This window comes from Gossypium hirsutum, chromosome A01 (genome assembly GCF_007990345.1).
Source record: "Gossypium hirsutum isolate 1008001.06 chromosome A01, Gossypium_hirsutum_v2.1, whole genome shotgun sequence".
NCBI classification, from domain to species: Eukaryota; Viridiplantae; Streptophyta; class Magnoliopsida; order Malvales; family Malvaceae; genus Gossypium; species Gossypium hirsutum.
Window position 1 is genome coordinate 110003235 of NC_053424.1, and position 25249 is coordinate 110028483.

The window sequence follows — 25249 nt, forward strand, 5'->3', positions numbered from 1 at the left end:
TTTACTTACGAGATTGTTTAACACCTTAACTTACAATTTCAGATAGGAGGCTTGATTTTAGGAGCAGCAATTTACTAGTCTGTATGACCTCCATGTAAATATGTTTCTATGGCCAGCAATGGCCAAAGATTATTCTCAGATTGACAAGTATTTTTTTACCTTTCTGACAGAAAGCTGAAACCTTGATGAACCAGTCTAAAGGCCAGTTTTTAGCATTGCTTCTAAGAAGCACTTTTGAGGAGAAGCTAAAATTTTCTGCTGCTGTCAAAAGCACTTTTGGGCCAATTTTTGGGTTTTGAAAAGCACTTTTTCTCTCAAAAAGCATCTTGTTTAGCAATGCTTTTATCTCAGAAGTATTTTTTGTCCCAAAAGTGCTTCTTAGAAGCAATGCTAAACTGGCCCTAAGTATTGACAATTGTGACACTGGTTCTAATTTAAATTGGTTGTAGATATACTATATGCAAAGTATTACAAGGGGTATGCAAGGTAGAAGTGAATTCTAATCAAATCAGTGATTTACCAGAAATAATCGAAGGGACATTCCCTAGCTATTTTCTGATGAATCACTGACCGTTCAGAGTTCACCACCAGTTCTGTGTTGCATTTTAGCAAAACAATCTGTGTTCTGATATCTGCAGTGTAGTGGAGTTTGAAGTGAAGATAGCCCTTTTCTTATATTGAAGCTCGTTGAATCTTTACCGTTCATTTATGATTATTACACTTAATCATATCCATTAAAAAAAAGGGAAACTTAATTAATGCTAACATTTATAAAAATTCCTTATATGGCAATAGGCATATCCACCACTTACCACTTTAGATTATCATTTAGAGTTAGTGAATTAGAAGATGCTGTTATATTTACTATTACAAAAAAATATAACCGCGTTTGGTGCATGAGTTAATTGTACACAATAAAATTGTGGGATTGTATTAGATTTTTGAGAAAATACCACTTGGGCTACATGCAGGGAGGCTCAAGTGGTCAAGTAGGTTGCCTATATGCCTTAGGTTGGTGCTTCAAGCCTCCTCACACATAAATGATTTCCATAATTAATGTTACACTATATATTGACACCTCTCCAGTGAGTTTTGCAGGTCATATCTCCGTGAATGCGGAAGGACAAAGAAAAAGGTTTGGAAATGATACTGTCTGTCCTTCGTGTTGATCTTACTTATTCTTCAATGCAGAAAAACAAAGAAAAAAGTTTGGAAATGCTGGAAATAGTGGATCATCCAAGATATGTACTTACAGGAGAAATTCATTGAACACAAGGAAATTGCCCATTGTGAGTTTTCGCTTGTGAAAACAATTACATGTTCATTCAACAAAGGATTGAATTGTCTGTATAAAAATAAAAAGTAAATTATATAATTTGCAGAATTTATGTTGCACAATTGGCAACACAAGGGAAGCTCTTGCTTTGGTTTCATTATAGTTTTAGAAACTGTGGGTTGATATTTGATTACCGGTTATGCATATTGTATTTGGACTCGGTCAAAGAAAACTAGGTGCCACTACAAGTTACTGGTTCTTCCAAGCACCCACAGTTGGTACATCGGCACAATATTTAGATTAGAAAGTCACCTCGAACTTATTCGCAAAATAAGATTAATGTTCATAAGAACCTCTTCCAACTAATGCATGTCTGCCTTGAAATTTAGATTTTCTTTTGAAATAGATTGTTTGCTTTTATTGCGTGTCTTTGTCTCATTTGACATTCTCTTGGTTGTCTAGGTTGGTTCCGTTGCTGTGTTTGTAACGAGATATAGAGGTATGATCAGAGATGCCAAACAAGATCTGCAACACAGCACAAGTTATTTCGACAAACCCAGTATGATTCTAAGTTTTCGCTAACCTAAAACCATATAATTAACCATCAAAAAACCGGTCTCATACATACCAAATGCAGTTCCTAGAGTTTGATGCAGCAGTTTACTGGTCTATAGGACCTGCATGGAAGTATGAATCTATGGCCAGCAATGGCCAAAGAATATTCTCAGACTGAAAACCACTTTTTACCTTACTGACAGAAAGCTGAAACCTCGATGAACCAGTGTAAGCATTGACAATTGCGACACAGGCTCTGATTTTAATTGGTTGCAGCTATATTATATGCAAAGTATAGCAAGGGATTTGCAAGGAAGAAGTGAATTCTAATCGAACCAGTGATTTACCAGAAAATAATCGAAGGGATGATGGTGATTTCCCTAGCTATATTCTGATACATCACTGACCGTTCAGAGTTCACCACCATTTCTGTATTGCAATTTAGCAAAACAATCTGTTTTCTGATTTCTGTAGTGTAGTGAAGTTTGGAGTGAAGATGGCCCTTTTTTTATATTGAAGTTCGTTGAATCTTGACCTTGATTTATGATTATTACACTTAATCATATCCGTTAAAAAATGGGAAACTTAATTAATGCTAACATTTATAAAAATTCCTTATATGGCATTATGCATATCCACCAGACCAGCAGCTACCACTTTAGATTATCATTTAGTGTTAGTGAAATAGAAGTTGCTGTTTATCTTTACTAATACAAAAAAATATAACCGCTTTCTGTGCATGAGCTAATCGTAGACAATAAAATTATGGAATTATATTAGATTTTTTAGAAAATACAACTTGAACTACATGCAGGGAGGGTCAAGTGGTATCATACTTGCAAGTAGATTGCCTATATGCCTTAGGTTGATGCTTCAAGCCTCCTCACACATAAATGATTTCCATAGTTAATGTTACACTATATATTGACACCTCTCCAGTGAGTTTTGCAGGTCATATCTCCGTCAACCGAGGTGCTCTTGACTCTACTAACCCACGCCTACGGCAGGCCTCTTAAAGCAGTTGGGCTCTCAGCAAATTCAGAAGGATAAAACTACGCCACTGGAAGAATACATTACATTGTTAGGGGTTCAATTGTCTTATTGACAAAAGAGAGATTTGGAAGTTGGCCACGTCTTCTCTTTTGCATGCTAATATTGGAAGCCTTATGGTATGGTTTCGAATTAGATGGTTTCAAATTTCTCAACCAGGAAGTTTATTTCTATATTTGATTTAATAGACTTTGTTGTTTTCAGGTCAATTGTTATTCTTTGAATTCTGATGGACCTACTATGGAGAATTTAAGCGGTCCAAGGAGATCCCTTGCAGTTTACTTCACCTCTGCTCTTTCAAGTAACAACTCTTAAACTCATTACAGTACCTTATAAATAGCTTGTTGTGCAAAGCACCTGCTGTTGGTGCATTAGGTGCAATCTTTGGATTGGTAAGTCATCTCGAATATATTCGCAAAATAAGACTAATGTTCATAAGAACCTGTTCCATATAATGATTGTCCTCTTTTAATATCTAGGTTTTCTTTATTTTTTTCTGCTTGGGAAATCAATTGTTTGCTTTTATCGCCGGTATTTGTCTCATTTTACAATCTCTTGGCTGTCTAAGTTGGTTTTGTAAAATGAGATGACTTACCAATGATTGTCAGAGGTATGATCAGAGATGCCCAAGAAGATCTGCAGCACATGGCACAAGTTATTTTCCCAAACACGGTATGATTCAAATATTTACTTCTGAAGAATCACCATACTTCTTCGTTAATACAGACAGCTACAGTTTTACTTCTGAAATTGTTCAGAATCTAAACTTACAATTTCAGCTATGTGGCTTCTTGGAGAAGCAGCAGTGTCCTGGCTTATAGGACCTGCATGGAAGTACGATTTTGACTCAGCCAAAGAAAACTAGGTGCCGCTACAAATAACTGGTTCTTCAAAGCACCCGCAGTCGATACATCAGGCGTAATAATTGGTTGATTAAGTCATCTCGAACTTATTCGCAAAATAAGATTAATGTTCATAAGAACCTGTTACAACTAATGATTGTCTGCCTTGAAAATCTAGGTTTTCTTTCTTCTTCTTCTTTTTTTGTGCTTGTGAAATCAATTGTTTGCTTCTATTGCCAGTCTTTGTTTCATTTGACATTCTCTTGGTTGTATAGGTTGTTTCTGTTGCTGTGTTTGTATTGAGACATAGAGGTATGATCAGAGATGCCAAAGAAGATATGCAACACATAGCAAAAGTTTTTTCCCCAAATATGGTATGATTCTAAGCTTTCGCTACTCTATGTTTGAGAGCTTAAAACCATATAATATCTTATCAAAAAACCAGTCTCATACATACCAAATGCAGTCCCTAGAGTTAGATGCCTTCGTAAGTCTAGATTTATTCAAGTTTCTGTCATGTTACTGCTTGATACGATGATTTCCTTGAAGAAAATTGTAGTATCTAGTAATCCTCCAGCCTACTTTCTTAGTGCATCAAGTTCTTTTGCTCTTATTTTTCCAAGCTCAGTGGTAATGAATGTTGATCATGCAGGTTATTAGGCTTATGTCAAGAGGCGTCGATAACTGTGGTTATGTAAGTCTCAACTACAATGCCTTCTTGTACGTGTACTTGTAGTATACCCGTATTTAAAGTAACGATTATGTATTGTAAGAATCTCCATATTCTTCATTAATACAGACATTTACAGTTTTATTCTGAAATTGTTTAACATCTTAATTTACAATTTCAAATAGGAGGCTTGATTTGAGGAGCAGTAGTTACTGGTCTGTAGGACCTGCATGGAAGTATGAATCTATGGCCAGAAATGGCCAAAGAATATTCTCAGACTGAAAACCAGTTTTTACCTTACTGACAGAAAGCTGAAACCATGATGAATCAGTCTAACGGCCAGTTTTTAGCATTGCTTCTACGAAGCACTTTTGGGCAAAAAGCTAAGATTTTCTGCTTCTGTCAAAACCAGTTTTGGGCCAATTTTTGGGTTTTGAAAAGTACTTTTTCTCTCAAAAAGCATCTTTTTTAGCAATGCTTTTATCTCAAAAGTGTTTTTTGTCCCAAAAGTGCTTCTTAGAAGCAATACTAAACTGGCCTTAAGTATTGACAACTGTGACACCGGCTCTAATTTAAATTGGTTGTAGATATACTTTATGCAAAGTATTACAAGGGGTTTGCAAGGTAGAAGTTAATTCTAACCGAATCAGTGATTTACACGAAACAATAGAAGGGATGATAGTGATTTCCCCAGCTATTTTCTGATAAATCACTGACCGTTCAGAGTTCACCACCATTTCTGTGTTGCATTTTTGCAAAACAATCTGTGTTCTGATATCTGTAGTGTAGTGGAGTTTGAAGTGAAGATAGCCCTTTTCTTATATTGAAGCTCATTGAATCTTGACCGTTCATTTATGAATATTACACTTAATTATATCCGTTAAAAGAAAGGGAAACTTAATTAATGCTAACATTTATAAAAATTCCTTATATCGCAATATGCGTATCCACCACCTGCCCCTTTAGATTATCATTTAGAGTTAGTGAAATAGAAGATGCTGTTATCTTTACTATTACAAAAAAATATAACCGCGTTTGGTGCATGAGTTAATCATACACAATAAAATTGTGGAATTATATTAGATTTTTGAGAAAATACCACTTGAGCTACATTCAGGGAGGCTCATGTGGTATCATACTTGCAGGTAGGTTGCCTATATGCCTTAGGTTGGTGCTTCAAGCCTCCTCACACGTAAATGATTTCCATAATTAATGTTACACTATATATTGACACCTCTCCAGTGAGTTTTGCAGGTCATATCTCTGTCAACCGAGGTGCTGTCCTCTCTGTGAACCCATGCCTACGGCAGGCCTCTTAAAGCAGTTGGGCTCTCAGCAAATTCAGAAGGATAAAACTCCGCCATGGGAAGAGTACCTTACATTGTTAGGGGTTCAACTGCCTCATTGACAAAAGAGAGATTTGGAGATTGGCCACATCTTCTCTTTTGCATGCTAATATTGGACGCTTTATGTTATGGCTTCAAATTAGATGGTTTCAAATTACTCAACTAGGAAGTTTATTTATATATTTGGTTTAATAGAATTTTTTATTTTCAGGTCAGTTGTTATTCTTTGAATTCTGATGGACCTACGATGGAGAATTTAAGCGGTCCAAGGAGATTCCTTGTAGTTTTCTTCACCTCTGCTCTTTCAAGTAACAACTCTTAAACTCGTTACAATACCTTATAAATTGCTTGTTCTGCAAAGCACCTGCTGTTGGTGCATTAGGTGCAATCTTTGGATTAGTAAGTCATCTCGAACATATTCGCAAAATAAGATTAATGTTCTTAAGAACCTTTTCCAACTAATGATTGTCCGCTTTTAAAATCTAGGTTTTCTTTCTTTTCGTTTTTTTTGCTTGGGAAATCAATTGTTTGCTTTTATCGCTCGAATTTGTCTCATTTGACAATCTCTTGGCTGTCTAAGTTGGTTTTGTTGCGGTGTTTGTCTTAAGACAGAGGTATGATCAGAGATAACCAAGAAGATCTGCAGCACATGGCACAAGTTATTTTCCCAAACACGGTATGATTCAAAGCTTTTGCAATTCAATATTTGAGATTTGGAGGAACCGTATGAAGCCATGCCAATAAACCCGTCTCATATATACCGAATGCAGTCCCTAGAGTTGTTGCCTTAGTAAGTCTAGATTTATTCAAGTTTCTGTTATGTTACTGGTGTGATACAATGACTACTCTGAAAAAATGTGTAGTCTCTACCGTCCTCAAGCGGACTTTTCTTAACGCATCAAATGCTTTTGCGCCTGCATTTCGGATGTTAGTAATGAATGTTGATGATGCATGCTATTGGGCTTATGTCAATAGGCATTGATAATTGGGGACACGTAAGTTTTAACTATTACACATGTGCTTGTAGTATACCGCTATTTAAAGTAACGGTTACGTATCATAAGAATCACCATACTTCTTCGTTAATACTGACAGTTAGAGTTTTACTTCCGAAATTGTTCAAAATCTAAACTTACAATTTCAGCTATGTGGCGTCTTGGAGGAGCACCAGTGTCCTGGCTTATAGGACCTACATGGAAGTACGATTTTGACTCAGCCAAAGAAAACTAGGTGCCGCTACAAGTTACTGGTTCTTCAAAGCACCCGCAGTTGGTACATCAGGCGCAATAATTGGATGAGTAAGTCATCTCAAACTTATTCGCAAAATAAGATTAATGTTCATAAGAACCTGTTCCAACTAATGATTCTCTGCCTAGAAAATTTAGGACTTTGGTGAGGAATAGCTTGCTCTGATAAATACAATAGAACCGGTCAACAGTAAGAGTTCATAATTAAAATCTACATTGACAACTCAATTTCAATGTTTAATTATGGAATTAATTTTCCCGTGTTTTTGAGAATGATTTACAGTATGAATTCATTTTTCACCAAACATTGAAAAGCAATGAAAATGTTTTTCGTAAAACTTTTTATTAGTAAACAAACAGACCTTTAATTTCTATTTAAATTGTCTATTTATTGTCTATTTTTATAAGGACTAGTCTCATCCAACACAGCTTAACTGAAATTCTATAGGTTGGCATCGTGACAGCTTAGAATTGCTTATGCTTATCTCAAGTTGTTCACTGTTCCAAGTCACAAACCAAAAAATAACTCATCAAAATACATTTGACCCACAAAACCTTAAAAATTCTCGAACTCTCTTCCGGAAAAAATTGACCTTGAAATCTTAAAATTTCGAATTTCGAATTCTCTTCCTTGCCATTAAACCAAAGAACCAATGCCTCATTGGCAAATGATTTAAAAGTATATGTAAACTGAATTCTATTTTTTTCTTCAAACTCTCAATTAATTCATACTCGGTTAATCCTTTTGTATTAGTAGAGGTGACAGCAACTTCTGGTTTACCAACACTAAAGGATAATCCAAGGTTAATTATGGATGGTGGATATGCATACTGCCATATAAGGATATTTTATAAAGGGCCGTCTTCACTCCAAACATCACTACACTACATATATCAGAAAATAGATTGTTTTAGTAAAATGCAATACAAAAATGGTGGTGAACTCTGAACGGTCAGTGATTTATCAGAAAATAGGTAGGGAAATCACCATTTCCCCTTCGATTATTTTCTGGTAAATCATTGATTCGATTAGAATTCACTTCTACCTTGTAAAGCCCCCTACTATACTTTGCATATAGTATAGTATGTCTAGAATCAATTTAAATCAGAGCTTGTGTCACAATTTTCAATACTTACACTGGTTCATCGAGGTTTCCGTTTTCTGTCAGTAAGGTAAAAAAAGTGGTGGTCGGTCTGAGAATATTTTTGGGCCATCACTGGCCATAGATTCGTACTTTCATGCAGGTCCTACAAGCCAAGACACTGCTGCTCCTCCAAGCGAGCCTCCTAGCTGAAATTGCAAGTTAAGATTTTAAGCAATCTCAAAAGTAAAACTTTAAATACAGGTATACTACAAGTACACGTGTAAGGAGGACGGTAGTTAAGACTTACATGATCCCAATTATCAATGCCTCTTGACATTAGTCCAATAACCTGCATGATCCGCATTCATTACCACTGAGCTCGGAAAAAATAAGAGCAAAAGCATTTGATGCTACAATTCCTTAAAGGAAATCATTGTATCAAGCAGTAACATAGCAGAAACTCTCTTTTTTAAAGCATTTGATAGGCTGTTTGGGGTTCTCATACATTGAATAGCAAAAGCTTTGAATCATACCATGTTTAGGAAAATAACTTGTGCTATGTGTTGCAGATCTTCTTTGGCATCTCTGATCATACCTCTATGTCTCATGACAAACACAGCAACAGAACCAACCTAGACAACCAAAAGATTTACAAAATGAGAAAATTGAGGTTCTGGAATAAATAAATAAATAAAAGCCAAGTATTTCAAGGCAGACAAATATTAGACGGAACAGCTTCATATGAACATTTATCTTATTCTGTGAATAAGTTTGCGAGGACTTACCAATCCAAAGATTGCGCCTGATGCACCAACTGCGGGTGCTTTGCAGAACCAGTAACTTGTAGCGGCACCTAGATTTCTTTCAACTGATTGAGTCAAAATTGTACTAGCAGGCAAGCAATGTATAATCTACTGTAATGAGTTTACGAGTTGTTACTTGAAATAGCAGATGCCAAGTAAACTGCAAGAAATCTCCTTGAACCACTTAAATTCTCCACAGTAGGTCCAACAGAATTCAAAGAATAACAATTGACCTGAAAACAACAAATTCTAATCAATCATATCGAGAAATAAACTTCCTGGTTGAGAAATCCTAAACCAAACCATAAGGTGCCTTACATTTGCATGCAAAAGAGAATATGTGGCCAGCCTCCAAGTCTGTCCTTTCTCAATAGGACTATGCAATATGCATTACCAGTAATCAAAGATCAACCCACATTTTCCAAAACTACAATGAAACCAAAGCAGATACGACTCCGAAATTTACTTCACGAATCGATCCGAATCTCACCTTAGCTCCCCAAAGCAAAAGCTTCCCTTGTGTTGCCAGTTGTACAACATAAATTCTGCAAATGGTATAATCTAGTTTTCATTTTCTTTTTTCATCATGGAAACATAAGCTAAAAGGATGTTGGTCCATTTCCTTGTGTTGAATGAATTTCTCCTGGAAGTATCCTTCTTGAATTTGAAGAAACATAAGTAAGATGAACACGAGGAATAGACAACATCATTTGCAAATCGAAAATTGCCGGTCCCTATGAAGTTGGAAATTGTTTCAGACCATACATGATTCAATCTAGGCACATTACATAGATGACAGAGTTTCTGTAGATGATATAAAGAGTTGCTGAAGAACAAGGGGCTTGGGGACAAAGTGATCAGGTTAACATAAGATGAGCCCAGAACAAGGTAGATGTCGTGGTTTGGCGCTTGATGGCAGAGTAGCCAACATTCTTAAGGTATTAGGTAAATAGGTTAACACAATCAAGCAAATAGGATGTCTTCCGGGGATTAAAATCGGTGATGAATACTATTGGAGGGGTGAGTTGTGTGTCGTTGGGCTTCACTATAACTATCAGAGAGGAATAGATTACATTTCATCAGTTAAAGGCGAAACCTTGGCGACTAGCATTGTCGACTCCAGCCGATATGACAAGGGTATAATAAGTAGAGTTCCTTGTCCTAATTTGACATACATGGGAGAAGGTGAAAATAGAGATCAGAGACTTGAAGGTAGAAATCTTGCGTTGAAAAATAATTTACGTTACAAAAGACCTACAAGGGTAATATGTAAGTATGACAGCGATAATAATGCGAATGCTTTTGGGTACAAATTTATGTATGAAGGATTGTACCGAGTGAGCAGATGTGACAATAAATTTAAATACTTAAATTGTTTTAAGTATTACTTTAAAATAAAATAAATCAATAAATTTAAATGTTTGTTTTTTTTTCAATTCATTTTTATAAACTAATTAATTTCTTATAATAAACCCACCAAGTATTTTAACAAATAGAATTTCCTGGAAACTACATGCTAAGTTACGGTATTGAAGACAATATTAGTGCACTACTACTAAACAACTTAATTGCATATTGATTTTCCAACTTCAAAATGCTATAAAATCTAAACTACAGTATATATGAAGGCATTTGGTGAAATCAATCATGTCCTTCCCTCGTTCAAGTACTATTTACAGATCAAAACAAGAAAGCAATTAGTAGCATAGGAGTAACCATTTTCAATGCCAAAGCTGCAATTACTTTATACTACTATTTATAGACCAAATCAGTCAAAGAAAAGAAGGCAAATTTGGTGATGATTATGCCTGCTCGTTGTTCAATTGTCGACTGTCAAATGCCAGCTTCATCAAAACTAATGCCTCCGGATTCATATTGTTGATGATCCTCCAACATATCAAGATGGAACTTGTACACAGAAAAACCAGACTCAATTTCTTTGTCAAATCTGGTCACTCGGTACAACCCTTCGTACACAAACATGTATCCATAAGCATTTGCATTATTATCACTGTTGTACTTATGTATCACCCTCACAGGTTTTTTGTAACGTATATTATTTTTTAATGCAAGGTTTCCGCCTTCAAGCACTTGATCTCTTTTTTTACATTCTCCCATGTATGTCAATTTAGGACAAGGAACTCTACTTATTATACCCTTGTCATGCCGGCAGGAGTCGACAATACTAGTCGCCAAGGTTTCGCCTTCAACTAATGAAATATAATCTATTCGTCTCCAAAATTTATAGTGAAGCCAACGGCACACAACTAACCCCTCCAATGGAATTCATCACCGATTTTAACCCCTGAAAGATATCCTATTTGCTTGATTGTGTTAACCCAATTACCTGATACCTTAAGAATGTTGCCTACTCTGCTATCAAGCGCTAAGCCAGACATCTAGGGCTCATCCATTCTGGAGTAAAAGTAGTGTCTTCGTCTTCGCTAGCATAAGAAGCCTTAACATGTCGCTTTTTTTTGCCAACAGGTCTTGCTTGGTTGGACTTAGATAATGCCCTCTCTTTTACTGGTTTTCGATGCGATGGCACCATGTTTAAGCCTGGTTACACCCCAAAAGAACGTTAAAAAGCAAGGCAAACCCCATAAAAGAAACTTGTGAGACCTAACACACACACACAAAAAAGAAAAAAGAGCAAGAATGCCATTGCAACACTAAAGAAGTAAAAACAAGACAAAGTCCATAAAAACAAACATTGGAAGCAAGGGAATAAGTTGAAAAAAAGAAAGCAAGAATGGCATTGCAACACTAAAGAAGTAAAAACGAGGCAAAGCCCATAAAAAGAAACATAGAAAGCAAGGGAATAAGTTGAAAAAAGAAAGCAAGAAAATCTAAAACAATGTTAAAAGGAGATGAAAAATGAAGAGTGTTGAACATGCAAGAAGTGAAACCCAACACAATAAAAACCAGAAACAAGTAAAAGTTCAAGGTTTTCAAAGAAAGCTTCAATGGCAAAATGCAGTAAAATAAAAGAGAAAAAGAAATATTACCTGAACAAGCTTTTGCAAGAATGGAGAAATGAAGTGAACTTCAAATTTCACTCTTAAGCAAGAATTAATGGAAGCGGAACAGTTCAATATGGAGTGGTACTGTTTCTTGGTGCATAAACTACCGAGCAAAAGGCCAGAACAAAAATAATCGTTAAAAGAATAGGAAAAAGGATCTATTTCTATTTTATTGTTTATTTTATAAAAATTTTGAAAGAGGTTGAATAAATATTAGTCCCGAAAAATGAATTTGAGAACAAATTTAGATTTGTTTGAAATATAGATCTGATTCAGGTTTGAACATTAAAAGTTTGAGTCCGACCCAATTCGATTTTAGGTTTATAACACTTTATATTATGTTATTTGTATACATTATGTAATTTATAATACAAAAAATAAATCGATACTAAATACATAATACTGCTATAATTTAAAATAATATTAAGATGACTATATAAAAATATCAATTAATAAAAAAATTATTAAATTATTAAATATTAAATCAAAATCATATAATTTTTTTTTAAAATAAAAAATTTAATATGAGCACGCTCAAAATAAGCTTGGATTAGTCTTTTGCAAATATCGGTGGACTTAAACAATATTTTATACTTTTATATAAGGTAGAGCGAGGCTTAAACAAGCATAAAATATGTTACTATCATGTTTAGACTTAACTCAAACCCGATTCAACCCATTAACACCTCTATTTAACACTGCAAAACAAATAAACTAAAATACTAAAACATACCAAAATCCCTTCCTTCTCTATGGTGTTGCACTATTGTTGTAGTGTTGTTTGATTGATCGCTAGTGTTCTCCACTCCTTGTATCATGGATACTAACCCTGTTTTGTGGCCTGCTTACAATCTTTTGCTCTGAATCATATAGCCGACTTCTTTCAATAAACATGTTCTCTCCTTTCTATATTTGTCTTTCAGGGCCATTCTCTTACACTTTTGTACCTCAACATTTCCTTTTTGGCTTGTACAAGTAATCCCAGTTTCTAAAGTAAATCTTTCTCTTACTATTTTGTGGTCTCATCAAAAGTTGAGTACGGTTTTATCCATTTGATTACATATTAAAAATGAACTTTAAAACACGACTTTTGTTAAATAGAGATTGTTAGGATCGTCCCGAATAAGCAACGAACAAGTAAAAATAGTAGAAGAAATTGAGAAGATGAACACACAAATTTAACGTGGAAAAACCCCTCAAAAGAGGATAAAAAACCACGGGCAAAGATAAATTTACTATAATGGCAAAAGAATGAAGAGTACAAAAGATGGAGATAAAAACTAAACCCCGAAAACCCGAAAAACAAAGAACCCTCAAACGTAAACACAAAATTCTCTGAATGTGTTATGAGTTCTAATCTAATGGGTGTCTCTTAATTCTAAGATTGTAAAGGAGCCTATTTATAGGCTAAATTATGTTGAGAATAATTCAAATAATATTGGTGGGATGTTTAGAAAATCTTGGTAGTATCTTGGTAGTTTCAGATTTTCTAGTTTGACTAAATAATTTGTTAGCTATTTTTATCTTAAGTTAGTTTTCATGTAAGCCTATAAATATAGGCATTTATTCTTTGTTTTTTACTCATTCAGAATTCATTAATAAGAGAGCAACTTTCCTACATATTATTCTATCTTTCTCACGTTTTATTCTCCAACAAATTAGTAAGTCAAATAAACTATACTAATAAATGCTAAATATATTATACTAATAAATACTAAATCTTCTAGAAAGAAAATATATTTTTGTTTAACTTGACTTGCAAGCAATCTCTTAGAATTTGGGTCACATAATTCTAACAATCTCCACCTTGACACGAATTCTTTCAATGCCATCTTTGCCAAAACCCGCCACGGGCCTATCTTGAACTATGCAGGGAATTAACTGAGTCGAATCTATGCTTAGAAGCTGGAAGACTTCTAGCCTTCGACTTGTGCACTGCCAAATCAAAACTAACCCGGGTCTGATTTTCACGAATACAGTGCCCTAACTTTTCAAAACCTGCATCCAAAAGAGAACCTCTCTTCAACGAAACAGTCATACCTTTTTCCCTCCTATGACCAAGTTGCCTCCGCTTCAAATGAGTTGACTTTGACTCCGTAACGGACGAGGGACGTCCGATTTCACCGGTCACTGTAGAACCTTCCAGAATATAAAGACTGCCGGTTCTTTTACCTTTTAACAAAATGAGAGCTCCACGAGATACTTTAATGTCGCTCGACTCGATGTTGATTCTGCATCCTTTCAAGTCTAAAATACTCAAGGAGATGAGATTCTTTCGTAAATCAGGTACATACCTGACATCTGAGAGTGTCCTAATCGTCCCATCGTGTATCCTAATTTTAACAGTACCAATACTGACTATTTTACTAGATGAATCGTTTCCCATTTGCAGAACTCCACCTTCAACTGAACTGTATGTGGAGAACCATTCTCTATTGGGACACATGTGGAAAGAACATCCTGAATCTAGGATCCACTCAGACGTAAGCTTGAGTTATCGCTCGTTGACACTAACAAGAAATCATCACCGCCTTCATCGACCAAATTAGCACCAGCTACATCTTCCTCGTTACTCTCAGCAGCTCTTTTATTTCGCAGTTTATAACAATCTGCTTTGACGTGACCTAACTTTTTGCAATAGCGACACCTTTTGTCTCGTTTCTTTGATGCTACCAAAACGAAAGCTTGTCTATCTGCTTTGCTATTCAAATCAAACTCATTGTCGAGTTTGTCTCTACTCAACAAATGACCCTTCACATCTTCGAACGAGAGTTTGTCTCTGCCATAAATCAGGGTCTCCCTGAAAGACTTGTATGAAGAGGGTAAAGAGCACAATAATAGCATAGCTTGATCTTCATCGTCAATATGAACCTCAACGTTCTTTAAATCATTTAAAAGAGTAATGAATTGACTGATGTGATCTTTAAGAAGCTCACCTTCGTTCATGCGAAACGTAAATAGACGTTGTTTCAACACTAAACGGTTAGCCAGAGACTTAGTCGCATAAAGAGTTTCTAACCTTTTCCACAAGGCGAATGAGGTCTTCTCCATCAATACCTCCTGCAATACTGTATTCGCGAGGCACAACTGGATTGCAGACAAGGCCTTTTCATCAAGCTCTTCCCATTCTGTTTGATTTAGATTCTCAGGCTTTTTCCCTGTAACAACCTTTTCAAGCCATTTTGAACTAGAATTGCCATCATCCGAACTTGCCACAAATTGAAATTTGTCTCACCATCGAACTTCTCAATTTCAAACCTTGTTGCTGCCATCTCTGACCGGGCTGATCTATGAAAGTTAAACTAGCTCTGATACCACTTGATAGGATCGTCCCGAATAAGCAACGAACAAGTAAAAATAGTAGAAGAAATTGAGAAGATGAACACACAAATTTAACGTGGAAAAACCCCTCAAAAGAGGATAAAAAACCACGGGCAAAGATAAATTTACTATAATGGCAAAAGAATGAAGAGTACAAAAGATGGAGATAAAAACTAAACCCCGAAAACCCGAAAAACAAAGAACCCTCAAACGTAAACACAAAATTCTCTGAATGTGTTATGAGTTCTAATCTAATGGGTGTCTCTTAATTCTAAGATTGTAAAGGAGCCTATTTATAGGCTAAATTAGTAAGTCAAATAAACTATACTAATAAATGCTAAATATATTATACTAATAAATACTAAATCTTCTAGAAAGAAAATATATTTTTGTTTAACTTGACTTGCAAGCAATCTCTTAGAATTTGGGTCACATAATTCTAACAGAGATGCTCGTCAACGTGAACTTTATCAATGTTTGTCATCCCCTGTTGATAAGAGCTTAGTCTTCTAAGTTTGCAATCTCTCTTCCATATTAGTAACTACTAAAACATCTTTTTAAACATATTTTTAAATTTCAGATCACAATTACCACTCACCATTAGTTTTGATTTATCTACATTCAACTTTTGTCTACATATTCGCATTACTCCCCTATTATTTGTTTTCACATTGCAGTATTCTTCTAAGTTTGTTCTAAACAAGATATAACTATCTTTTGCAAAAAAAAAAAGATGGAATTTGGTAGACAATTTTTTGTAATTTTTACCCCATAAAAAATGTCATCCTCCTCATTTGAGTAACGCCAAAAATAAAATATTAAGATAGAGGACGAATGTATACGAGGACGAATGTATACGAGGATAATGAATCCCCCTATTGAAACCTTCTCTTTGGTAGCACCATAGATGATTGATCTCTATTAATCGATACATGATAATTTACTGACATTACCAAATGAGCCTATAATTCATTGAGTTCCATAGCTTCAAGCACTTTTCAAATAAACATCCAACTTACCTCTTCTTTTGAATTATCTGTAGAATCTCTTCCTCTAATTTGCATGTTTCTCACAAGCCTTTTGGTTGATGGTTATGAGTTCTTTTATGCATATTCTATTTATCTGGTAATTGAAAAACAAGTCAAAAAAAAACACACACACACACCCACACACACATTTATGCAATGTTTTTGAATTGAAGTATCCATGCCTTTCATTCTTTGTATCTTAAAATAAAACAAAAGCAATACTCAAATTCTAAAATTCATTAAAAATTTCTATCAAGAGGAAATTATTTAAAACAAGAAAATGTGGGAATATATGCTGAAACTTGCAAGTCTAATAAGAAGGATTACAAGGTAGAAATGAATTCTAATTGAACCAGTGATTTACCGGTGATGATTTTCCTACTTTTTTTCTGATACATCGCTGATTATTCAGAGTTCATCACCATTTTTGTATTGTATTTTACCAAAACAATTTATTTTTTATATTAGTAGTGTAGTGATAATAGTTTAATTTATGTAAATAAAGATTTAGTTTGAATTTAGAGTTTAAAAATAAATACGAAAATTCAAAAAGGTACAGCAAAAATATTGCTTTCTACCAAGGTTTTTCGATTACTCAAAGGACAATTTGGTTTCGCCAAGACACTGTTCTTCTCTGGTGTTGGTGTTGTTGGGTTGATGGGTTCAGCCGTGCCTCATTACCACAGCTGTTTCTCCCCGTCACCAGCTCCGCCTAGGGTTCCACCTCTGCCTTCAAGGTACCCCCATCTATTACTTTCCATTTCCCAGCTGAGAAACCCCATCAAATTTATCTTTAAGGAAAAAAAAAAAAAGAGAGAATAAAAAGATTGATTCTTTGATTCTTATGTCATTCAGAAACTCTGCCATCTATGTAATGTGTCTAGATTGAAGTGTGTATGGTCTGAAACAACTTCCAAACCCATGAGAACTGGCAATTTTCGATTTGCAATTGATTCTGTCTGTCATTCGTGTTCATCTTACTTATTCTTCAATGGGGAAGAACAAAGAAAAGAGTTTGGAATTGCCGGTAATAGTGGCTCATCCAAGATATATACTTACAGGAGAAATTCATTTAACACAAGGAAATTGCCCAACACCCTTAAAGATGTTAATGTGTTGTAAGTTTTCGCTTGTGAAAACTACTACATGTTCATTCAACAAAAGATTGAATTGTCTGTATAAAAACGAAAAGTAAATTATATGATTTGCAGAATTTATGTTGCACAATTGGCAACACAAGGGAAGCTCTTGCGTTGGTTTCATTGTAGTTTTAGAAACTGTGGGTTGATATTTGATTACTGGTTATGCATATTCTATTTTGACTCTGTCAAAGAAAACTAGTTGCCGCTGCCAGTTACTGGTTCTTCCAAGCACCTGCAGTTGGTACATCAGGCACAATATTTAGATTAGTAAGTCGCCTCAAACTTATTCGCAAAATAAGATTAATGATCATAAGAACCTCTTCCAACTAATGAAATCTCTGCCTTGAAAATTTAGGTTTTCTTTTTCATTTTCTTTTGAAATAGATTTTTTGCTTTTATTGCCTGTCTTTGTCTCATTTGACATTCTCTTGGTAGTCTAGGTTGGTTCTGTTGCTGTGTTTGTAGCTAGATATATAGGTATGATCAGAGATGCCAAAGAAGATCTGCAACACAGCACAAGTTATTTCCACAAACCCAGTATGATTCTAAGTTTTCGCTACTCTTATGTTTGAGAACCTAAAACCATATAATTACCTATCAAAAAACCCGTCTCATGCATACCAAATGCAGTCCCTAGAGTTAGTTTCTGCTATGTTACTGCTTGATACAATGATTTCCTTGAAGAAAATCGTAGTATCTAGTAATCCTCCAGCCTACTTTCATAGTGCATCAAATGCTTTTGCTCTTAAATTTCCGAGCTCAGAGGTAATGAATGTTGATCATGCAGGTTATTAGGCTAATGTCAATTGGCACCAATAAATGTGGTTATGTAAGTCTTAACTACCATGCCTTCTTGTACGTTACTTATAGTATACCCGTATTTAAAGTAACGGTTTTCTATCATAAAAATCTCCTTATACTTCATTAATACAGACATTTACAGTTTTACTTCCAAGATTGTTTCATATCTTAACTTACAATTTCAGATAGGAGGCTTGATTTGAGGAGCCGCAGTTTACTGGTCTGTAGGACCTGCTTGGAAGTATGAATCTATGGCCAGCAATGGCCATAGAATATTCTCAGACTGAAAACCATTTTTTACCTTACTGACAGAAAGCTGAAACTTCAATGAACAACTGTAAGTATTGACAATTGTGACACAGGCTCTGATTTAAATTGGTTGTAGCTATACTATATGCAAAGTATAGTAAGGGGTTTGCAAGGTAGAAGTGAATTCTAATCGAATCAATGATTTACCAGAAAATAATCGAAGGGATGATGGTGATTTCCCTAGCTATTTTCTGATACATCACTGACCGTTCAGAGTTCACCACCATTTCTGTATTGCATTTTAGCCAAACAATCTGTTTTCTGATATCTGTAGTGTGGTGAAGTTTGAAGTGACGATGGCCTTTTTTTATATTGAAGCTCGTTGAATCTTGACCATTGATTTATTATTATTACACTTAATCATATCCGTTAAAAAATGGGAAACTTAATTAATGCTAATATTTATAAAAATTCCTTATATGGGATTATGCATATCCACCACCTACCACTTTAGATTATCATTTAGTGTTAGTGAAATATAAGTTGCTGTTTATCTATACTAATACAAAAAAAATATAACCGCGTTTGGTGCATGAGTTAATCGTACACAATAAAACTATGGAATTATATTAGATTTTTTAGAAAATACAACTTGAACTGCATGCAGGGAGGCTCAAGTGGTATCATACTTGAAAGTAGATTGCCTATATGTCTTAGGTTGGTGCTTCAAGCCTCCTCACACATAAATGATTTCCATAATTAATGTTAGACACTATACTGGCACCTCTCCAGTGAGTTTTGCAGGTCATATCTCCGTCAACTGAGGTGCTCTCGACTCTACGAACCCACGCCTACGGCAGGCCTCTTAAAGCAGTCGGGCTCTCAGCAAATTCAGAAGGATAAAACTCTGCCACTGGAAGAATGCCTTACGTTGTTAGGGGTTCAATCCTCATTGACCAAAAGAGAGATTTGGAGGTTGGCCACATCTTCTCTTTTGCATGCTAATATTGGACGCCGTATGGTATGGCTTCGAATTAGATGGTTTCAAATTACTCAACTAGGAAGTTTATTTCTATATTTGATTTAATAGAATTTTTTATTTTCAGGTCAATTGTTATTCTTTGAATTCTGATGGACCTACGATGGAGAATTTAAGCGGTCCAAGGAGATTCCTTGTAGTTTACTTCACCTCTGCTCTTTCAAGTAACAACTCTTAAACTCATTACAGTACCTTATAAATTGCCGGTTGTGCAAAGCACCTGCTGTTGGTGCATTAGGTGCAATCTTTGGATAAGTAAGTCATCTTGAACTTATTCGCAAAATAAGATTAATGTTGATAAGAACCTGTTCCAACTAATGATTGGCCGCTTTTTAAATCTAGGTTTTCTTTCTTTTTTGCTTGGGAAATTGATTGTTTGCTTTTATCGCTGGTCTTTTTCTCATTTGACAATCTCTTGGCTGTTTTAAGTTTGTTTTGTTGCTGTGTTTGTCTTGAGACAGAGGTAGATCAGAGATCCCAAACACTTTATGATTCAAAGCTTTCGCAATTCAATGTTTGAGATTCGGAGGAACCATATAAAGACATGTCAATAAACCCATCTCATATATGCCAAATGCAGTCCCTAGATTTGATGCCTTAGTAAGTCTGATATATTCAAGTTTCTCTTATGTTACTGGTGTGATACAATGAGTACCCGGAAAAAAGGTGTAGTCTCTACCGTCCTCAAGCGGACTTTTCTTAACGCATCAAATGCTTTTGCACCTGCATTTCAGAGGTTAGTGGTAATGAATGTTGATCATGCAGGTTATTGGGCTAATGTCTAGAGGCATTGATAATAGGGGACACATAAGTTTTAACTATTACACGTCTGCTTGTAGTATACCCTTATTCAATTGAAAAAGTAATTTATTTAATAATTGAATTACAGACATAATTAACTTGAAGCCCAATTAAGCCCGGTTTGACAGAGAGTAGTTGGCATTTTCTAATCCTAGAGAGGGCTTGTTGCGACCCCCTATAGTGCACTCATTATGGGAGTTGTATTTTTCTTTTTAAAATATTATTATTTTATTACTTCCTTTTCTATTGAGACTCATCTTATTTTTTCTATGAGTATGATATTGAGGGCTAAGTCAAAATATAGAAAGATTATTTTCTCTTTCTGACAAGATTTCTTCTTTCCGTTTTTAGCCCAAAATTTTACATTTTCATCGATTTGTGGAAGTGTCCACTCTTGCAAATTGAGATCAATAATAACAGAAAATAAGGTGATCGAAAGCCAAGAATGATTTAATCTACTTCCTACATAACATAAAAACAATTCAGAAAAAAATTTGTATCAAAGTCAAATTGTACAATGTTTATGGTGTAAATCAAATAATCGAATTCCCTGAAACTCTTTTCTTTGATTAAATTTTGATAAGATGTGATATTTTTGCATACATACATTTCATGTATTATATGTATGAATGTTTCGGTAAGTGTAATTATTTTATATTAATATAAAGTAATTTTGTCAAAAATTTTGATTCCTACATTTAGATCGATTGTACTTGAGTTATTTTTCAAGTTTGTAATGTAGATTATCATTATCCCATAGGTTTTATTTTATTTTATTTTTTGGTAAGAAAATATAAAAATCACTCACAAAAACAAATCAGTTACACTACAAACAAGCTGTCGATAAATTAATTAGACTACAAACAAATTATCGACAAATCAGTTACACTACAAACAAGCTGTCGATAAATCAGTTACACTACAAACAAGTTATCAATAAATCAATTACACTACAAACAAGTTGTCGATAAATCAGTTACACTACAAACAATCTGTCAATCAATCCAAAATTGCTCAATGATTTCTATCGGGATCTCCTTGAACCTTTTAGAGCCATACAGGAATTTTTGCATTTCATCAGCCAAGTATAAGTTGTAGCATTGGCTTCTGTTAAAACCTTTTGTATGATCACCTGCCACTCTCTTCTACAAAATTCTTGTATTTTTAGAACAAAGTCTCTATTCAATTGACCACGAGACTTATATTAAATTGTCATAAAAGCTTGAGCACAATCCGTTTTAACAATAATATTATCCCATTTCGCATTCTAAGCCAACATAAGAGCATAATAATTTGCCCAAAATTCTGCATGCTCGACACTACACCTTCAAATGTTCCTCACCATGCTCCAAGCCATCTACCCACATCATCTCTAGTCACCACTACAGCCAAAGCAAACCCCAAACTCGGGGATATCGCCCCATCCGTGTTTAACTTAATGTAGCCCAACAATGGAGGTTTCCATTGACGACAATGTCTTAGTCTCGTGAAATTATCAACGGAGGGATGTGAGCCGAAAATGGAGGTTTCCATTGATTTCGCCCAACACAACAAAGATTGAAGAATGTGAGCCAAAAATGGATTATGTTCTTTGTAATTGGACGACTTTCGATGAAACTTGGAAAAGCATGGTGGACACGTAAATCTATAAACAAAGAAAACAAACACAACCGAGTGGGAGGACGAGGCATCGTTCCCCGACCAAACACACGACAACATCAAAGTGCGAAGCCCAGCACGTAGGAGCATCGGGGCGTTGCACCCAAGCATGATGTGCACCAACCGCATAAGCTGAGGCTATCGCAGCATCAACATGTAGGGTAACTAAGCAGGGGCGTAGGCAGGGGGGCTGGCATGGGCCCCGGCCCCCCTTAAAATGGGAAATTTCATTTTAGGCCCTTAAAATTTTTTAAAAATTTTAAATTAGTAAAGATAAAATTGCACTTAGGCCCCCCATAAAATTATAAAAATTTAATTTAATCCTTTACAAATTATAAAAATATAAACTATAAAAAATTAAAATTTCATCCGGCCCCCCCTAAAAAACTTTTCTGGTTTCGCCCCTGTAAATAAGGTCGTTGCAATCCTAGTTGTTGGACAAGTGCGCAAAAGGGAACTGAAGCCGAGGCCATCACAACCCCAATGGAACCCACAACCGAGGTGGCCAAGGGCATTACGCCCCAAGCCAAGCGCCTTAAGGCAGAAGACTACACAACAACATAGCCCGATTGAGTGGGCATCAAACGCCAATGCCTTCATGTAAGCAAGAAGTGTGAAGTGATGGGATCGTCAACAAGCTTGCACAAGCGATGGGCGACAACAATAGTGACGGTTGCAAGGACATCGTGTGATGGCTATAAATTTAGTAGTTTGTGATTATCTTGGGGAATCACATGAAAACCAAAGTTTAATTTGGGAATATTTGTAACTTCTTTTCTATTATCATATTTTTTCCTTAGGATGAAACCAAATCTTTAGCCGGTCAAAATCTATATTTTAATGGTTCAATATTTTCGAATATTATGAATGTAAAAATAATTATTTTAAATAAGCACAAAAGTTGAAAAATAAATTAAAAATAATACTCAAGTTATTGATATTACGTTAATAGTCAAATTATTAATATTATGGTCATATATAACATAAAATTAAAATGAGATTTAATTTATTTGAAAGTAAATGATATTTTATTTTAATATATAAATCATATTTTAGTTATTAAAATTAGATACAAACATTACTCTTGAATTTCACAAACAAATCTGTTTAAATTTTTCATTTCTAGAGATTTTCCAAAGTTGAGAGATGGTAAAAAAAGGGCAACTAGCATAGGTATAACCACAAAATTCACCTCCATAAGCACTTGAGTAAATGCTTCACTGCTAGACCCTACAAACTTCCTAGCTTAAGCTAAAATTTATTTACAGATCAAAACAGTTCAAAAAACATGAAAGCAACTAGCATTCTACGAGTGCAAATTTCACCTATGGTAGAGCATATGAGTAAGCATTGTCAATGCATACTGCAATTACTTTCATGTTTATACTACCATTTATAGACCAAAACAGTCTATAACATAAAGAAGGCGATTTTATGATGCAAGTTCATTGTCAATGATACCTCCGAGTACGAACGTTGTTCACTTTCCATTGTGGCTCATATTGTAGATGATCCTCCAATTTCACCAGGTTGAACTTGTAAACATATTTACCAGAGTCCATTCTAATTTCTTTCCAACAATGGTTCACTTGGTACAAGCCTTCGTAAACAAACTTGTAGCCGCTCTCGTTTGTGTTGCCGATGTTGTCGAACCTACGTATCACCCTGACTGGCTTCCTGTCAATCATATTGTTCATCAATGCACGGTTCCCACCAACAAGCTTTTGATCTTTAAGTTTCTTAAACCCACAAAAGCTAGGATTTTCACCTTCCCCGCAGTAAGTAAACTCATCGGACGAAACCTTTCTTGTAGAACTATCGTATCGACCGGAATCGACAATGCTCGTAGCCCAAATTTTGCTACCATTGAGAGAAGTGATACAATCTATCCCTTTTTGAAATTCACTGTGAAGTCCGACAATGCACAACTCACCCCTCCAATGGAAACCATCACCAACTTCAATCCCTGCAACGCATCCTATTTTCTTGGCTGTGTTGACCCATTTTCCCAAACACCTAACCAGCTTCGCTAGTCTCATATGTTGCCCTATGCCGGAAGGTTTCCCTCGTTCCAAGCCCATCCCATGATCCTTTGAAATACCCTCACGGTAATCCTTGTCTGAAAGTAACCGTCTGTAACATCTCAGAGCTTCCTTGATAGCACTACGACATTCATACCATTCTGGAGTAAAAGCAGACTGTTGGTTAGAACAAATTCCTCGGGGATAAACCTTAACATGCCGCAAAACTTTGCCAACAACATGTCTTGCCTGCTTAGACTTAGATAAAGGTCCCTCTTTCACTGGTTTTGGAAGCGATGACACCATGATTAAACCCTGCTTACACCAATAGCCACCCAAATGAACGTTAAAAATCCAGGCAAAACACATTAAAAAAATCCATTGCAACGCTAAAGAAGAAGTGAATAGAAAAACAAGGCAAAACCCACAAAAATAAACATGGAAAACAAGGGAATAGTTCAAAAAAAGCAAGCAAATCTTAAAAATAGTGAAAGAGAAGATAAAAGAAGACTGTAAGACAAAAATAAACACATAGGAAGTGAATGTGACACCCTGCACAATTAAAACCAAAAAACAAGTCGAAAAACTCCAGGCTAAAAACAGAAGCTCCAATGGCAGGATGCAATAAAAAGGAGCAGAAGAAAACAAGATTAAAAAGAAATATATATACCTGGAAAAGTTATTTGCAAAGACTAGAGTTGAAAACTTTGAAATCTTCACTCTTAACAAAGAAATAATAGAAGCGAAACCTTTTAGAGTAAAAAGAATGAGAAGCGATGAAATTTTTGAAATGGGATGGAGAAGCTGTTGAATGTGGTGGGTTTTCTCTTTTACAGAGAGGGGTGCAGTTGAAAAGACGGGGTCAGGCTGCCATGTCTACAGTTTTACGGCAGTAAAAATTTGTCTGATGTTTCTTACAGCATCCGCTATCAATTTTAAAGATAAGACCAAATGAAGTTAAGTTTATTTCAGAGAGGGGAAAGGACGGATAGGGTCAGAGTGGAATGCTTTTTACTGCTTTTATTTGCTTCGATTTTTAATTATTAATTGTTTTCTAAGTAAAATTATATTTTATTTAATATAAAAATGACTTAAATGTCGTTTAATATGTTGATTTAAGTGCATTGGCAATGAATATTATGAATATATGTTCAAATCTCATCGGAAGAGTATTTACCAACATCAAATATAAATCGTAAAATGAATATAGAAGATATCAAAAAAAATTGAGTTTATACTATTATTTTAAAATTCTAAACAAACAAACTAAATTAGATAATGTCACACCAATA

At 35.1% G+C, this 25249-nt stretch overlaps 3 protein-coding genes and 1 long non-coding RNA gene across 24 annotated transcripts; 1 reads left to right on the top strand and 3 right to left on the bottom strand.

Moving 5' to 3' along the window:
* Window positions 1–8000: 8000 nt before the first annotated feature.
* LOC107925392 (RHOMBOID-like protein 10, chloroplastic) lies at window positions 8001–9413 on the bottom strand. Its single transcript, XM_041093642.1, has 7 exons — window positions 9364–9413; window positions 9192–9249; window positions 9010–9106; window positions 8856–8923; window positions 8604–8702; window positions 8378–8419; window positions 8001–8276 (listed from the first exon to the last, which is right to left on the bottom strand). The coding sequence occupies exons 1-7, from the start codon at window positions 9411–9413 to the stop codon at window positions 8223–8225; spliced, it is 468 nt and encodes a 155-aa protein (XP_040949576.1). The 3' UTR covers window positions 8001–8222.
* A 1016-nt stretch (window positions 9414–10429) lies between these two features.
* Window positions 10430–12165, bottom strand: LOC121229258 (uncharacterized). The gene is made up of 2 exons (XR_005926957.1): window positions 11882–12165; window positions 10430–11432 (listed from the first exon to the last, which is right to left on the bottom strand). It is a non-coding gene; the product is annotated as an uncharacterized lncRNA (long non-coding RNA).
* Window positions 12166–16547: 4382 nt separating this feature from the next.
* LOC107925488 (uncharacterized) lies at window positions 16548–20547 on the top strand. 21 transcript variants are annotated; one of them, XR_005926981.1, is made up of 6 exons: window positions 16607–17363; window positions 17457–17654; window positions 18175–18216; window positions 18374–18525; window positions 19230–19458; window positions 19544–20547. XR_005926981.1 is itself a non-coding variant. In XM_016856205.2 (4 exons), the coding sequence occupies exons 2-4, from the start codon at window positions 19099–19101 to the stop codon at window positions 19652–19654; spliced, it is 396 nt and encodes a 131-aa protein (XP_016711694.1). In that variant the 5' UTR covers window positions 16728–16982; window positions 18175–19098; the 3' UTR covers window positions 19655–20547. The 21 variants fall into 21 exon arrangements, 2 of the variants coding, with proteins under 2 accessions (XP_016711694.1, XP_016711695.1); XR_005926962.1 differs by having other exon boundaries at window positions 16707–16982; window positions 17101–17363; window positions 18374–19458; XR_005926975.1 differs by lacking the exon at window positions 17457–17654 and having other exon boundaries at window positions 16722–16982; window positions 19105–19458; window positions 19544–19731; window positions 19938–20547.
* A 2478-nt stretch (window positions 20548–23025) lies between these two features.
* Window positions 23026–24839, bottom strand: LOC107925384 (YDG domain-containing protein At5g47160). The gene is made up of 2 exons (XM_016856045.2): window positions 24628–24839; window positions 23026–24272 (listed from the first exon to the last, which is right to left on the bottom strand). The coding sequence occupies exon 2, from the start codon at window positions 24261–24263 to the stop codon at window positions 23388–23390; it is 876 nt and encodes a 291-aa protein (XP_016711534.1). The 5' UTR covers window positions 24264–24272; window positions 24628–24839; the 3' UTR covers window positions 23026–23387.
* Between the last annotated feature and the right edge of the window lie 410 nt (window positions 24840–25249).